This window comes from Coregonus clupeaformis, chromosome 8 (genome assembly GCF_020615455.1).
Source record: "Coregonus clupeaformis isolate EN_2021a chromosome 8, ASM2061545v1, whole genome shotgun sequence".
In the NCBI taxonomy this organism is placed as follows: Eukaryota; Metazoa; Chordata; class Actinopteri; order Salmoniformes; family Salmonidae; genus Coregonus; species Coregonus clupeaformis.
The window spans coordinates 11,940,233-11,957,676 of record NC_059199.1 but is presented as its reverse complement, the minus strand read 5'-3'; the positions used below and the strand labels follow the sequence as shown (position 1 = coordinate 11,957,676).

At 42.5% G+C, this 17,444-nt stretch overlaps 2 protein-coding genes across 2 annotated transcripts in view; one reads left to right on the top strand and one right to left on the bottom strand.

The window, feature by feature from the left end:
- Nucleotides 1-2,716, bottom strand: part of LOC121571096 (E3 ubiquitin-protein ligase pellino homolog 1) — a 22,659-nt gene extending 19,943 nt beyond the window's left edge. The window contains 1 exon segment of the mRNA XM_041882388.2: nucleotides 2,358-2,716. The gene's annotated coding sequence lies outside the window, so the exon portion shown is untranslated.
- Nucleotides 2,717-4,470: 1,754 nt separating this feature from the next.
- LOC121572695 (CAAX prenyl protease 2-like) lies at nucleotides 4,471-16,567 on the top strand. The gene is made up of 8 exons (XM_041884717.2): nucleotides 4,471-4,782; nucleotides 11,918-12,020; nucleotides 12,675-12,758; nucleotides 12,843-12,921; nucleotides 13,148-13,315; nucleotides 14,163-14,234; nucleotides 14,371-14,433; nucleotides 15,195-16,567. The coding sequence occupies exons 1-8, from the start codon at nucleotides 4,613-4,615 to the stop codon at nucleotides 15,422-15,424; spliced, it is 969 nt and encodes a 322-aa protein (XP_041740651.1). The 5' UTR covers nucleotides 4,471-4,612; the 3' UTR covers nucleotides 15,425-16,567.
- The last annotated feature ends 877 nt before the right edge of the window (nucleotides 16,568-17,444 follow it).

The following is a 17,444-nucleotide window of genomic DNA, read 5'->3' as shown; positions in this document are numbered from 1 at the left end:
TTAATTAAGTTGTAAACAGTATTCATAAAGTTGTAAACAGTATTCATTAAGTTGTAAACAGTATTAATATAGTTGTAAACCGTATTACTGAAGTTGTAAACAGCATTAATTAAGTTGTAAACAGTATTAATGAAGTTGTAAACAGTATTCATTAAGTTGTAAACAGTATTAATGTAGTTGTAAACCGTATTACTGAAGTTGTAAACAGCATTACTGTAGTTGTAAACAGTATTCATTAAGTTGTAAACAGTATTCATTAAGTTGTAAACAGTATTAATGTAGTTGTAAACCGTATTAGTGAAGTTGTAAACAGCATTACTGTAGTTGTAAACAGTATTCATTAAGTTGTAAACAGTATTCATTAAGTTGTAAACAGTATTAATGTAGTTGTAAACCGTATTACTGAAGTTGTAAACAGCATTACTGTAGTTGTAAACAGTATTCATTAAGTTGTAAACAGTATTCATGAAGTTGTAAACAGTATTAATGTAGTTGTAAACCGTATTAGTGAAGTTGTGTATTTACTCTATAGGAGGAAGAGGAGGAATAGGAGGAGGAAACAGTGGAGGAGGAGGAACAAAACAGACAGGTTCCCAGTAGGCTCTATTGAGGACACAACAGGAGAACAGCGGGGCCTCTTTAACAAGCACAGCAAGACCACAGAAAGACTACAGTACATCATGGGGAATAGGAGACTGGTTATGGTGCACACAAATTGAGAATGAGTGTGTCTCAAAACCTGTTGTTGAATCGTGAGTGTGTGTGTGTGTGTGTGTGTATGTGTGTGTGTGTGTGTGTGTGTGTGTGTGTGTGTGTTATACTGTGCACACAATACAGTATATGGCAAATCAACACTGATTTCTTAGACTGAGGCTTTAGTTTATTTCTAGATCTATTACATTTACAGATCGTACTACCTATACAGTTTATCGTAAGAACTTCACAATATGTTTGTGTGTGTGTTGGACAAGAGGTCCTAAAGGAACCAAACATGCTCAATAATTGTTCTTACATAATATTGACACACTTCCAGGTTCCACACTGTGTACTTGTACTCCAAAGTATGCGGGAGTTGTGAGCCATCTTGGTTCCTATTATCATCATGCCTATCGGATTTTATTTTCTCATCAAGCAGGCCTCCCCAAATAACATAATTTGCCAAGCACCAATAATCAGAATAAATAAACTATGCACAGAGCCCTTTGGTTCTGCAATAAGGCTAAGCTAGACATATTTTTATATGTAATGTAAACCAACTAGGGTACTATAGTATCTGAAGATTATGCCTTTGTTAAATGTTTTTCATGAAGAAATAGAATGTTGTTTATGGTAGTATCAAGAGGGAATGTTTTAGGTGTAATACCACATACCACAGACAGGGGGTGGGTTGTAGACAGGGGAGACTGGTGATTGGCCAGAAGAGGGGGCAGCAGTGTTTATAAATAGGGGTTAAACGGTGAGACGTTAGAACGAGCATAACAATCTGGCGAGTCGTTCTCCGGACAACGCGTGTCTGTAATTTATGCTGTAACCTCGTGGTATGAATAAAACTTCTAACATGATGCAGCATAACGGACTCTTTGTTGACAGCGATAATTGCCACCATTCATCATATACGACAGTACACACTGATTTGAGCTAGGATAAAATGATCATGGCTGGTTCTGCTTTGTGCCTTCAGCGGGCAGATTGCAGAGGATTGCGTCTCCCTCTGTCACACTCACGACGGTCGCTATATCCAAGGAGACGCAGTTGTGTTAACAAGGCCTTGTCATTTGGCTTATAATAATCATAGCCGTAACAGTATGGAAAGATGACGTTTCCGTTGGATATACATATTGCAGCTTTAACAACCTTGCTTAATAGGCTTGCTGAACGTAGGCTTGCTGAAAGAACCATCACTGGAAATATATTTAAGCTATATGAAAACATGTTGTTATGTTATTATAACATAAAAAATGTTATTACATTTTATTATGGTGAGAAGTGATGATGTCTGTTTATTACAGTATCTTTAAACTTAATGAGGTTAGTGTCTATTTTAATAGCTTTTCCATTGTAATAATGTTTTATTTGTCCAACGTTTCTCCGCTCCATAGCACAGCAGTCTATCGGGCAGGGAAGTACACAAGGGAATCCACTGCACAGACAATAAATACTACAATGTAAGACATCACCACGCACGCAAGCACACACGCGCGGACAACAAAATAGGCTATCCTCCTAGCATCGTGTCATGAATGTAACAAAATAAAAAATAAAACACACGACCGGCCAATTGTCACCCCACTTCAGCATCCAAACACACATTGATGGCAAGTATAATTGAACAGGTAGCCAAATTAATCAATACATACCCGCTGATGTTTTCCGAAGTAGGTCCGTTAGATTTTGTATTCCTTTTTGGATTGTATCAATCCCCGTGCGGCCTCAATATCGGGCGTCGTGCCGTTGTTAAAACACCACCTGGGAAGGTAAATTGGATGGAACAACCATTGGACCGGACAGTCGGCATTGCCTCTCCGTTGTCATCGGATACATTGGAGACTGCGAGATGCTCTTTCCTCCCGGAGACTAGTCTTGGTCCAGACACCCGGTTGTCACGCCCATCTCTCTCTAGCGCTGCTCTCCTTCGGAAAAAAAAACTCAGGAGTCACACGGATCCACCATCGCCCACATTAATGCGTCTCTGCAGTTGGTCAGGATTCCGCGATTCTTGCGTAAGGCAGTCTTCAGATTCGCACAACGTGCTGGCTCCAGCTAGCTGCTGATCCCTGATACGTGTACAGTACAGTAGGTAGGCTTCAGACAGGTACAGTAGCATAGGCAGTGTGTACAGTCGTGGTCAAAAGTTTTGAGAATGACACAAGTATTGGGTCTTCACAAAGTTCGCTGCTTCAGTGTTATGAGATATTTTTGTCAGATGTTACAATGGTATACTGAAGTATAATTACAAGCATTGCCATAAGTGTCAAAGGCTTTTATTGACAATTACATGAAGTTTATGCAAAGAGTCAATAAAGCAGTGTTGACCCTTCTTTTTCAAGACCTCTGCAATCCGCCCTGGCATGCTGTCAATTAACTTCTGGGCCACATCCTGACTGATGGCAGCCCATTCTTGCATAATCAATGCTTGGAGTTTGTCAGAATTTGTGGGATTTTGTTTGTCCACCAGCCTCTTGAGGATCGACCACAAGTTCTCAATGGGATTAAGGTCTGGGGAGTTTCCTGGCCATGGACCCAAAATGTCGATGTTTTGTTCCTCGAGCCACTTAGTTATCACTTTTGCCTTATGGCAAGGTGCTCCATCATGCTGGAAAAGGCATCGGTCGTCACCAAACGGTTCTTGGATGGTTGGGAGAAGTTGCTCTCGGAGGATGTGTTGGTACCGTTCTTTATTCATGGCTGTGTTCTTAGGCAAAATTGTGAGTGAGCCCACTCCCTTGGATGAGAAGCAACCCCACACATGAATGGTCTCAGGATGCTTTACTGTTGGCATGACACAGGACTGATGATAGCGCTCACCTTGTCTTCTCCGGACAAGGTGTTTTTCGGATGCCCCAAACAATCGGAAAGGGGATTCATCAGAGAAAATGTACCTTTTGCAGAATATCAGTCTGTCCCTGATGTTTTTCCTGGAGAGAAGTGGCTTCTTTGCTGCCCTTCTTGACACCAGGCCTTCCTCCAAAAGTCTTCGCCTCACTGTGCGTGCAGATGCACTCACACCTGCCTGCTGCCATTCCTGAGCAAGCTCTGCACTGGTGGTGCCCCGATCCCGCAGCTGAATCAACTTTAGGAGACGGTCCTGGCACTTGCTGGACTTTCTTGGGCGCCCTGACGCCTTCTTCACAACAATTGAACCTCTCTCCTTGAAGTTCTTGAGGATCCGATAAATGGTTGATTTAGGTGCAATCTTACTAGCAGCAATATCCTTGCCTGTGAAGCCCTTTTTGTGCAAAGCAATGATGACGGCATGTGTTTCCTTGCAGGTAACCATGGTTAACAGAGGAAGAACAATGATTTCAAGCCTCATTTTAAAACGATATGATAAGTGGCTGTAAATTTGAAGAATGAGCAAGCTGTTGCCTTGCTGAGAAACATATGCTACCTCTCCCAAAGGAAAAACAAAGTTCATTTAGTGCTACTTAAGGGTAAATGGGTAAATTATATTAATAATAACAATAATAATAATAATAATAATAATAATAATATATTACAAATATTAAAGTAGAATAAAATTAAGAACATTTGCATGTAGGGTTATGATTTGCGTTAGCCTAATAAAACGTGAATAAATTATATATATGACAAATACTCTAATATAAACATTGCCTAATGTTTTTTTTGTTCATTGGCTGTTATTACGCTGTTATTATACAGTCCTTATAATAGGTCCACTGACATTCGAAGGTGTCACACGAAGGCGTGCGTCTGACGCCACATGATGACGTTGAATTACAGCGCCCAGGATATGTTATGTGAGCGAGCAAGAACTGACATTTTTCTCAGCTCGTGTTTATGAATATTCTCATGAATTAAGGTGGTCAAGGAATTATCACACCACGACATAATATCTTTGTTCAAACACAACCATTGACTCTGTACCCTCGCCATGGTAGAGGATGACGATTTAACGCCAAATTTGATGTCAAACCAAATGTGGAGCAGCAATGGCGAGTTTGTGCCTCCTGACGGAATATGCTGTGTGTCTGTTCTGTCATGTTTGCTGCTTGCCTGCTCCTACGTTGGGAGCTTATACGTGTGGAGAAGTGATTTGCCAAGGTAAGACTCGTATTTCTTTGCTTTCTTGATTCGTAGAAGATGCTGTAGACATACGGAAGCGGTAGCTAGCTAGCTTGTCGGCGCTTGCTAGCTACCTAGCATGGCTTTCGTGCAGGGCAATTCCACGGTAACGGAATTACGCGGAGGCTCCGATTTTTCACTTAAATGTATGCCAAAACAAAAACATTGATTTCAAAGTTGAACAAGCCATACAACTCTATGCACAATGACTACTCTGAACAACTTACAGAGTAATTTCAACAAAAAAGACCAAGGGCCAGCAGATGGCGATATTGAGTCGTTTCCATATAATTAGGAATTAGAATACTTTGTTAGGATCTCTATGGTCTTTGCATTTTACCGTCCAAAGGGAATGCATGTGTCCGGCTATACACTCGTATCCCCAGTGGACCGGTTCGTGCATAAAACATTATCCATTCAGCCTCCAAAGACGTCGATTTCCTCCTTAACTCTATTTAATGGCAAATAAGTTTGGCTGCATAACCGATTGGCAAACCTACAGCAAATTGAGAAATCATGTGACTAAACAGAACAAAAAGAAGAAGAAACTATACTATGAAACAAGATAAATGATATAAAGAATGATAGTAAAAAGCTTTGGAGCACCTTAAATAACATTTTGGGCATAATGGCAAACTCAGCTTCATCATTCATTGAATCAGATGGCTCATTCATCACAAAACCCACTGATATTGCCAACTACTTTAATTATTTGTATAATTGACAAGATTAGCACATTTAGGCATGACATGCCAGCAACAAACGCCAAACCTACACATCCAAGTATAACTGACCAAATTATGAAAGCCCGTAAAGTGAGTGTGGAAGAGGTGAAAAAAAGATTGTTGTCTATCAACAATGACAAGCCACCTGAGTCTGACAACTGGGATGGAAGGAAGCAAAAGTCATTCCTCTACCCAAGCATAGTAAAGCACCCTTTACTGGCTCAAATAGCCAACCAATCAGCCTGTTACCAACCCTTAGTAAACTTTAGGAAAAAATTGTGTTTGACCAGATACAATGCTATTTTACAGTAAATTAATTAACAATAGACTTTCAGCACATTTATAGGGAAGGGCATTCAACATGCACGGCACTTACACAAATTACTGATGATTGGCAGAGATAAATTGATAATAAAAAGATTGTGGGAGCTGTTTTGTTAGACTTCAGTGTGGCTTTTGACATTATCGATCATAGTATGCTGCTGGAAAAACTTACATGTTGGCTTTACACCCCCTACTATATTGTGAATTGAGAGTTACCTGTCTAACATAACACAGAGGGTGTTCTTTAATGGTAGCCTCTCCAACATAATCCAGGTAGAATCAGGCATTCCCCAGGGCAGCAGCTATTTTTTTTTATTTCACCTTTATTTAACCAGGTAAGCCAGTTGAGAACAAGTTCTCATTTACAACTGCGACCTGGCCAAGATAAAGCAAAGCAGTGCGATTAAAACAACAACACAGAGTTACATATGGGGTAAAGAACATAAAGTCAAAAAATACAACAGAAAATATATATACAGTGTGTGCAAATGTAGCAAGGATGGAGGTAAGGCAATAAATAGGCTATAGTGCAAAATAATTACAATTAGTATTAACACTGGAATGCTAGATGTGCAAGAGATTATGTGCAAATAGAGATACTGGGGTGCAAAAGAGCAAAATAAATAACAATATAGGGATGAGGTAGTTGGGTGGGCTAATTTCAGATGGGCTGTGTACAGGTGCAGTGATCGGTAAGGTGCTCTGACAACTGATGCTTAAAGTTAGTGAGGGGGATAAGAGTCTCCAGCTTCAGAGATTTTTGCAATTCGTTCCAGTCATTGGCAGCAGAGAACTGGAAGGAATGGCGGCCAAAGGAGGTGTTGGCTTTGGGAATGACCAGTGAGATATACAGTGGGGACAAAAAGTATTTAGTCAGCCACCAATTGTGCAAGTTCTCCCACTTAAAAAGATGAGAGAGGCCTGTAATTTTCATCATAGGTACACGTCAACTATGACAGACAAATTGAGAAAAAAAAATCCAGAAAATCACATTGTAGGATTTTTTTATGAATTGATTTGCAAATTATGGTGGAAAATAAGTATTTGGTCACCTACAAACAAGCAAGATTTCTGGCTCTCACAGACCTGTAACTTCTTCTTTAAGAGGCTCCTCTGTCCTCCACTCGTTACCTGTATTAATGGCACCTGTTTGAACTTGTTATCAGTATAAAAGACACCTGTCCATAACCTCAAACAGTCACACTCCAAACTCCACTATGGCCAAGACCAAAGAGCTGTCAAAGGACACCAGAAACAAAATTGTAGACCTGCACCAGGCTGGGAAGACTGAATCTGCAATAGGTAAGCAGCTTGGTTTGAAGAAATCAACTGTGGGAGCAATTATTAGGAAATGGAAGACATACAAGACCACTGATAATCTCCCTCGATCTGGGGCTCCACGCAAGATCTCACCCCGTGGGGTCAAAATGATCACAAGAACGGTGAGCAAAAATCCCAGAACCACACCCCCCGTGTGACCTAGTGAATGACCTGCAGAGAGCTGGTACCAAAGTAACAAAGCCTACCATCAGTAACACACTACGCCGCCAGGGACTCAAATCCTGCAGTGCCAGACGTGTCCCCCTGCTTAAGCCAGTACATGTCCAGGCCCGTCTGAAGTTTGCTAGAGTGCATTTGGATGATCCAGAAGAGGATTGGGAGAATGTCATATGGTCAGATGAAACCAAAATAGAACTTTTTGGTAAAAACTCAACTCGTCGTGTTTGGAGGACAAAGAATGCTGAGTTGCATCCAAAGAACACCATACCTACTGTGAAGCATGGGGGTGGAAACATCATGCTTTGGGGCTGTTTTTCTGCAAAGGGACCAGGACGACTGATCCGTGTAAAGGAAAGAATGAATGGGGCCATGTATCGTGAGATTTTGAGTGAAAACCTCCTTCCATCAGCAAGGGCATTGAAGATGAAACGTGGCTGGGTCTTTCAGCATGACAATGATCCCAAACACACCGCCCGGGCAACGAAGGAGTGGCTTCGTAAGAAGCATTTCAAGGTCCTGGAGTGGCCTAGCCAGTCTCCAGATCTCAACCCCATAGAAAATCTTTGGAAGGAGTTGAAAGTCCGTGTTGCCCAGCGACAGCCCCAAAACATCACTGCTCTAGAGGAGATCTGCATGGAGGAATGGGCCAAAATACCAGCAACAGTGTGTGAAAACCTTGTGAAGACTTACAGAAAACGTTTGACCTGTGTCATTGCCAACAAAGGGTATATAACAAAGTATTGAGAAACGTTTGTTTTTGACCAAATACTTATTTTCCACCATAATTTGCAAATAAATTCATTAAAAATCCTACAATGTGATTTTCTGGATTTTTTTTTCTAATTTTGTCTGTCATAGTTGACGTGTACCTATGATGAAAATTACAGGCCTCTCTCATCTTTTTTAAGTGGGAGAACTTGCACAATTGGTGGCTGACTAAATACTTTTTTTCCCCACTGTACCTGCTGGAGCGCAGACTACGGGTGGGTGCTGCTATGGTGACCAATGAGCTAAGATAAGGCGGGGATTTGCCTAGCAGTGATTTATAGATGGCCTGGAGCCAGTGGGTTTGACGACGAACATGTAGTGAGGACCAGCCAACAAGAGCGTACAGGTCACAGTGGTGGGTAGTGTATGGGGCTTTGGAGACAAAACGGATGGCACTGTGATAGACTACATCCAATTTGCTGAGTAGAGTGTTGGAGGCTATTTTGTAAATGACATCGCCGAAGTCAAGGATCGGTAGGATAGTCAGTTTTACGAGGGCATGTTTGGCAGCATGAGTGAAGGAGGCTTTGTTGCGAAATAGGAAGCCGATTCTAGATTTAACTTTGGATTGGAGATTCTTAATGTGAGTCTGGAAGGAGAGTTTACAGTCTAACCAGACACCTAGGTATTTGTAGTTGTCCACATACTCTAGGTCAGACCCGTCGAGAGTGGTGATTCTAGTCGGGTGGGCGGGTGCCAGCAGCGTTCGATTGAAGAGCATGCATTTAGTTTTACTAGTGTTTAAGAGCAGTTGGAGGCTACTGAAGGAGTGTTGTATGGCATTGAAGCTCGTTTGGAGGTTTGTTAACACAGTGTCCAATGAAGGGCCAGATGCATTACTAACGACATGCCACTGGCTCATAGTAAATCCTGTGTGTCTATGTATGCAGATGACTCAACACTATACACGCCAGCTACTACGGTGAGTGAAATCACTGCAACATTTACAAAGAGCTGCAGTCAGTTTCAGAATAGGTGACAAGGAATAAGTTAGTCCTAAATATTTCAAAAACTAAAAGCGTTTTATTTGGGACAAATCATTCACTAAACCCTAAACCTCAACTAAATCTTGTAATAGTGGTTAAGAGCGTTGTGCCTGTAACTGAAAGGTCGCTGGTTCTAATCCCCGAGCCGACTAGGTGAAAAATCTGTCGATGTGCCCTTGAGCAAGGCACTTAACCCTAATTGCTCATGTAAGTAGCTCTGGATAAGAGCGTCTACTAAATGACAAAATAAATATATTAAAAAAAAGTAATTGAGCAAATTGAGGAGACTAAACTGCTTGGAGTAACCCTGGATTGTAAACTGTTATTAATGCAACAGTAGCTAAGATCAACAAGGCAGGTCTTACAGGCCCTAGTTTTGTCGCACCTGGACTACTGCCCAGTTGTGTGGTCAGGTGCCACAAAGAGGGACTTGGGAAAATTACAACTGGCCCAGAACAGGGCAGCACGGCTGGCCCTTAAATGTACACAGTAGAGCTAACATTAATAATATGCATGTCAATCTCTCATGGCTCAAAGTAGAGGAGAGATTGACTTCGTCACTACTTGTTTTTGTAAGAAGTATTGACATGTTGAATGCACCGAGCTGTCTGTTTTAAACTACTTGCACACAGCTCAGACACCCATGCATATGCCACAAGACATGCCACCAGAGGTCTCTTCACAGTCCCCAAGTCAAGAACAGACTATGGGAGGCGCACAGTACCAAATAGAGCCATGGCTACATGGAACTCTATTCCACATCAGGTAACCCACGCAAGCAGTAAAATCTGATTTTTAAAAAACAGATAAAAACACACCTAATGGAACAGCGAGGACTGTGAAGGGTCACACACACAGGTACAAACACACACATACAAACACAGATAACATACACACTATACACACATGTACACCTGGATTGTGTGTGGTAGTAGAGTAGTGGCCGGAGGGAACACACTTATTGGATTGTGAAATCTGTTGTAAAATGTATTTTAATGTTTAAAAGTTGTAATATAATGTGTATTACTGCCTTAATTTTTGCTGGACCCCAGAAAGAGTAGCTGCTGCCTTGGCAGGAACTCATGGGGATCCATAATAAATACAAATACAAATAGTGAGAAGGCGAAGAAAACTGGGAAAATAAGCGTACTTTCTTTAAGAACCACCATTTTCCACCACCATGCTAGAATAGCTAATGCTAGTCTCAGATGTTACCTATCGCGTTCAGCCAATCAGGTTGCAGCAGCCTTTTATTTTGAAACTATCAGACTAGGGGTGGAGGCCTATTCGTAATGGAAAACGGTTAAGAACCAAACAGAGCCAACGGAACGGAACGGGGAGGGACCTACCTGAATTTGTCCAATAGAAACTCTCTTTTGAGTGAACAGTGGTGTAAAGTACTTAAGTAAACATATTTTAAAGTACTACTTAAGTCGTATTTGGGGGGGTATCTGTACTTTACTATTAATATTTTTGACAACTTTTTAATTTTACTCCACAACATTCCTAAAGAAAATATGTACTTTTTACTCCCATACATTTTCCCTGACACCCAAAAGTACTAGTTACATTTAGAATGCTCAGGCAGGCCAGCAATATGGTCCAATTCACGCACGTATTAATATAGAGCGTTGTCATCCATACTGCATCTGATCTGGTGAACTCACTAAACACAAATAATGCGTTTTTAAATTATGTCTGAGTGTTGGCGTGTGCCCGTCTGTCCGTAAATAAAAAAACAAGAAAATTGTGCCATCTGGTTTGCTTAATATAAGGAATTTAATGTACAGCATTTACGTTTACTCTATACTTTTACTCAAGTATGACAATTGAGTACTTTTTCCACCACTGTACTTAAGTACATTTAAAACCAGATACTTTTAGACTTTTACTCAAGTAGTATTTTACTGGGTGACTTTCACTTTTACTTGAGTCATTTTCTATTAAAGATTAACTGAAAGGCTAAAACAAACCATTATATCATGTTCTCATATGTATTTAAAGGTAGAATATGCAGAAATCGCTCCGCCACTTCCTGGTTGCTAAAATTCTAATAGTTCGCCTAATTTCAGTTTTTGACAAAACAAGCAAGTATAGTGTAGAGAATCATTGTACCTTCTAAACCGCTGTGAAATATATTTTCCTTAACCAAAAATATAGTATTTTCAGTTGTTTGAAGCTGGTCTACAAAACCGAAAGTAAAAGATTAGAAACTTTAGATTGGGAAGCATAGAAATGGCGCACATAGGACAGATCTACCGCTTCTTAGACTGGCTTTCAATGAGAATGACAGTGTCGCATACATTCCCTTTGGACAGTAAGATGAAATTACTCAATATCGCCATCTGCCGGCTTTTGGGCTAGTGCAGATGCAAAGTTTGGTAACAGAATTACTGTAACATCTCCCTCAGTTTTACTCTGTTACCAAACTTTGTATCTGCACAGTTTTTCCTGTAAATGTGTTTTAATAAAATGTTCAGTGTAAATTGTTAAAAGTAGTTGTGCATAGAGTTGTGCATAGAGTTCTATGGTTTGTTAAACTTTGAAATCAATGGTTTGTGTTTTGGTATACATTTTAAAGTGAAAAATCTGAGTGTCAGTGTAATTCTGTTACCATGGAATTTCCCTGCAGCAGTCTGCCAGCCTTTTCATTATTTGCTGGTAAATTAGCAAGCAAACAAAACCAGAGGGCTTATTTATTTAGTTTCCTGTTTAACTGCAGTGTTCTTGCTCCTTAAGGGGCTGGTGTGTTTACAAAATGTAATGTTGACACGTGCCTCTCCTGTGTGTGCATCACGTGCCTGCCCCCAGGGACCACCCGGCCGTTATCAAGAGGCGCTTCACCAGTGTCCTGATCGTATCTGCCTTGTCGCCTGTCTTCGTGTGGACATGGAAGGTGTACACTGGTGTGATGGTGAGTCTCTACGCCGCGCTGTCTCAGCTACCGGCTGACTGCTATCAGATGACTAAAGCTCATGGTTGGAAATGACAGCTGAGCCTGTGTTGATGGTTCCAAGTGCTTTGGAATAGCAGTCTGCTGTAGTTTTGTATGGGGAAAGAATGGGTTATTGTAGCTTAGTGCGTCACATTTCCCCACTCTATTAGAAAAGGAAAAGCAGCTTACTCCAATACAGAACAACTACACATCGTAGCCAGCTTTCCAAGCAACCTCTTGCCCTGGCCTATAATGGATTTGATACATTGCAACCCAGTATCTGGGCACAGATGCATGAAACAACCAGTTCCTTTGAGGCTGGGGCACAGGATGCCAGCTGATTACAGCCTATTTCCTGGTCTGTTCATTGTTAGGGAGTGTTATGCCGTGATGTGGTCCTATGTAGCTCAGCTGGTAGAGCACGGCGCTTGTAACGCCAGGGTAGTGGGTTCGATCCCTGGGACCACCCATACACAAAAAATAAATAATGTATGTACGAATGACTGTAAGTCGCTTTGGATAAAAGCGTCTGCTAAATGGCATATTATTATTATTATTATTATTTATGCTACGTTATATACATGAAAACATTCCATGGATTCCATCACTATGTCTCCTCTTGTTCCCCTATAGCCCGGCCCCTCGTTGCTGGCTCTGATGGGCATTCGCTTCGAGGGCCTCATCCCAGCCATCATACTGCCTCAGCTGCTCACCATGGTAACAGACACAACAGACTGTTGTTGATATACATTTGGTGTTGTCTGACCTACAGTAGTTAACCTCTGACCTTTGCTCTGGTAGGTGTTGTTTCTTGGCCCTCTCATCCAGCTGGCTATGGACTGCCCCTGGGGCTTCATGGATGGGATACGAGTGGCCCTTGGTGAGATACTGTCTGGAGATGATTATTCCCCCAATATGGTTATTACTGTGTTATCCTGGAGATGATTCACCAGGATAACAAACCTCCCATTGACATCAATGCATGATTGATGAGTTAAGTGTACCAATTTTAAAATTAGGATTCAGCTCTAAGTGTTTTAATTTTTCTAGATGTGTACAGTATCTCTCTCACAGACACATTATGGCATACTCTCTCCCCCCCACAGACCCATGGTTCTGGACTCTGTGCCTCAGGGACATGCGCTGGCTGAGGAACCAGGTGGTGGCTCCTCTGACTGAAGAGCTGGTATTCAGGGCCTGTATGCTGCCCATGCTGGTGCCCTGCGCCAGCCCCTCTACTGCCATGTTCACCTGTCCCCTCTTCTTCGGAGTAGGTAAATCCCATCAACATACAGCACCGGTGGATCGTCTAGGTCTGGTTTGCATTTAGAAAAATCTGCTTGCCCCAACTGAATTGAAAAAATAATTTATTGGATTTAGCAGCATTTCATTCCATTAAATTAGAGCAACCCCTTTAATGCCCGTTATGTCAGTTAATGTGTGTGTCTGTTATGTCAGTTAATGTGTGTGCATGTCAATCCAAACACCGTCCGCCATTTTGACCTACATAAATATTGATGCCAAAGCTGTGCTGCACACCTGGGGTGCTACAGCTGCAGCCAACACATCGTTTTGTGTGTTTTGACTCTTGACTAATCATTTTCATGCAATTGGAGCCCCTGGCACATCAACGGAGAGAGAGAAGCACTCGCTACTTTTCTCTGGTAGTTTTTGGGGCTTTGACCCCAACAAAATTATAGCAAAACTCATTTAGGTGCTTTGAGCATCTGGAAAAGCGCTACATAAATCCAATATATAATTATAATGATTAATATTACAGAAAGGCAGTAGGCGTAAACCTCTGTTATAAACCTGATATGCTTTTAATAATATAGACAAGATGATTTTCAGTCAGAACAACTGTCCTCATTACACAGCTGCAGCTGGAAAGCGAAATGGTTTCGTCTGTCACAAAAATGTCTTCAAACGAGTTTTGGCTAGATTAATTTGTTGAAATAATGAACCCATAGCTCTCACCAGTACCGCAAAAATTCTGCATGTGAATGTGGTAAACAAAATGTAAATGGCGAATACATTTTGGATGATGCTGGATTATTTTTCAACCCTGTCCGTGATGTCGATTTTTTTTGTCTGGAACCTCTAAAGATGTTGTCTTCACAGCTCACTTTCATCATGTGATCGAACTGCTGCGATTCAGACAGGGCACTGTGTCTGGGATCTTTCTCGCTGCAGGTAAGGACCAAATGATAAACTGCAGCTTTTCTATTTTGTCTCCCATGTGGTAGATGGATACAGTAGCCTAGCTATGTCTTCTTCTTCCACTGACTGTTAAATAGGCTGTATATGATTATTAATGGTTGTGTTGCAGTGTTCCAGTTCTCCTACACCGCTGTCTTTGGAGCTTACACTGCCTTCATATTTATCAGAACAGGTGGGTACTAGCTAGTTCTGTCTGGGTCTCTGGGTACTAGCTAGTTCTGGCTGGGTCTCTGGGTACTAGCTAGGTCTGTCTGGGTCTCTGGGTACTAGCTAGGTCTGTCTGGGTCTCTGGGTACTAGCTAGGTCTGGCTGGGTCTCTGGGTACTAGCTAGGTCTGGCTGGGTCTCTGGGTACTAGCTAGGTCTGGCTGGGTCTCTGGGTACTAGCTAGTTCTGGCTGGGTCTCTGGGTACTAGCTAGGTCTGTCTGGGTCTCTGGGTACTAGCTAGGTCTGGCTGGGTCTCTGGGTACTAGCTAGGTCTGGCTGGGTCTCTGGGTACTAGCTAGGTCAGGCTGGGTCTCTGGGTACTAGCTAGGTCTGGCTGGGTCTCTGGGTACTAGCTAGGTCTGGCTGGGTCTCTGGGTACTAGCTGGGTCTGTGGGTACTAGCTAGGTCTGTCTGGGTCTCTGGGTACTAGCTAGGTCTGGCTGGGTCTCTGGGTACTAGCTAGGTCTGGCTGGGTCTCTGGGTATTAGCTAGGTCTGGCTGGGTCTCTGGGTACTAGCTAGGTCAGGCTGGGTCTCTGGGTACTAGCTAGGTCTGGCTGGGTCTCTTTCTTTGTGGTCATATTAGTTGTTGTAAAGTTGTGTGTGTGCAACCATTTTGTCACCTTGAATATTTATATCTACCTAATATTGGTTAATATTTATATCTACCTAATATTGATTAATATTTACTGAATATTTATATCTACTATTTTCTCTCTGTCCTCAGGTCATCTGGTGGGGCCGGTGCTGTGCCACTCGTTCTGTAATCACATGGGCTTCCCTGCCCTGAGCACGGCCCTGGAGCACCCCCACCGCCTTACCATCCTCTCCTGCTACCTGCTGGGGGTCCTCCTCTTCCTCCTCCTCCTCTTCCCCCTCACAGACCCCCTCTACTACGGCCTGCCCACCCCCGTCTGCACCCTGGCCTCCGTCCCCAGCTCCCTATGCATCTCCTGATCCCACGCCCACGCCCACGCCCACCCACCACACACCCCTCTGTATGAGATGGACCGGTCTGCTGATACTACCAACCGTCACCAGCCAAAAGGAGGAGCGGTCCAAGTGGTCCTAGCACTAGGGGTGTTTTAGCTCTTCGGTCATGCCCGCTTGGATGGGCTCTCTCTGGGGGGAGGTGGGAAGGGTTAAGGCTGTGTCAGGTATGGACACTCAGTATTATGGGCTGTATGTTGCTAGGGGCAACAGGGTAACTTAGACAGCCATTCCCTATGTTCAGGTTATGTTGGCTCTCAGTCAGTCAGTTAGCCAGTCAGTCAATATGTGGTCTGTAGTGTAGACTCAACAAAGGAACAGTATCTGGCCAAGACGTGAGGCGCTGTAGTAGTAAGACATTCTGGTGGTGAATAACGTCAGTGTTTTCATCGGTTCTAGATGCTGAATAAGAGTTATTTATATACACGTCTGCATGTTTCTATACTGTAGTGTTTTATTGGTGGGGGATGGTTGGGTTCAGTTGTTACGGTTGTACTGTTTGGACTGTAGTTTTCATGACCTCTTCTATGATAGTTTAGCCACAATTCTTTTAGCCTTCCTCTCAGGCTTTTAAGACACCAGACAATTGGTGTTTGGCGAGATCACAAAGGCTACAGTCTTTACCCAGCCCTGAATTCAATCATTCACTCTAGTTGACGCTCATTCCAAGCATCCATTCCAAGTCATGCCGATAGAAGCCTATAATCACCAAGCTAACATGATCATTCTAAGGGCCAGGAGTTTTTCCCTGACTATGTGAACCTGGCCAAGAAACTCTCTGGGTCCTGGTTATAGGGTTTGTATAACTAGGACCAAGTCTTACCTGATCAGGAAAAACTCTGGGCCCCTACCCTTCGCTGCACACAGTTTTACCTTTTATAAGGGTTATCCATGTTCATGGCTCTTTGTTCTTGATCTGCCTTTTTATTTGATCGATTGAAGGGGGAAGTACCTTAAGGTGGGGTGAGATGACGGACATTTTCCCCTTAAGGGACTTGAACCCTTGTAAGACTCAGGTGTACTGTAGTCGTATGTATGTAGGTTTGAATGCTATCTAACCACTACTTTGTATGCTGCTACATGTTGCAATATGGATGTCAGACAAGATGACACGTCTACATTCTTCTACAGACATACTCACACACACCAAGCTACAGGATTCAGATGCCTTGACTTTTTCCACATTTTGTTACGTTAAAGCCTTATTCTATTTTCCCCTCATCAATCTACACCCAATACCCCATAATGACAAAGCGAAAACAGGTTTTTATAATTTTTTGCAAATTTATTACAAATAAAAAACATAAATACCTTTATTTACGTAAGTATTCAGACCCTTTGCTATGAGACTCAAAATTTAGCTCAGGTGCATCCTGTTTCCATTGATCATCCTTGAGATGTTTCAACAACTTGATTGGAGTCCACCTGTGGTAAATTCAATTGATTGGACATGATTTGGAAAGGCACACACCTGTCTATAAGGTCCCACAGTTGACAGTGCATGTCAGAGCAAAAACCAAGCCATGAGCTCCGAGACAGGATTGTGTCGAGGGACAGATCTGGGGAAGGGTACCAAAAAATTCCTGCAGCATTGATGGTCCTGAAGAACACAGTGGCCTCTATCATTCTTAAATGGAAGTTTGCCAAAAGGCACCTAAAGGACTCTCTCAGACCATGAGAAACAAGATTATCTGGTCTGATGAAACCAAGATTGAACTCTTTGGCCTGAACCAAGTGTCACGTCTGGAGGAAACCTGGCACCATCCCTATGGTGAAGCATGGTGGTGGCAGCATCATGCTGTGGGGATGTTTTCAGCAGCAGGGACTGGGAGGCTAGTCAGGATTGAGGGAAAGATTAACGGAGCAAAGTACCGAGAGATCCTTGATGAAAATCTGCTCCAGAGCTCTCAGGACCGCAGACTGGGGTGAAGGTTCACCTTCCAACAGCACAACGACCCTAAGCACACAGCCAAGACAACACAGGAGT

What these genes read in the sequence shown, in the direction of transcription:
- LOC121572695 (XM_041884717.2), top strand. Translation starts at nt 4,613, where the DNA reads ATGGTAGAGGATGACGATTTAACGCCAAATTTGATGTCAAACCAAATG. An exon ending in TGGAGAAGTGATTTGCCAAG is followed by an intron (nt 4,783 to 11,917) that starts GTAAGACTCGTA and finishes GCCTGCCCCCAG; the next exon opens with GGACCACCCGGCCGTTATCA. An exon ending in TCCCCTCTTCTTCGGAGTAG is followed by an intron (nt 13,316 to 14,162) that starts GTAAATCCCATC and finishes TTGTCTTCACAG; the next exon opens with CTCACTTTCATCATGTGATC.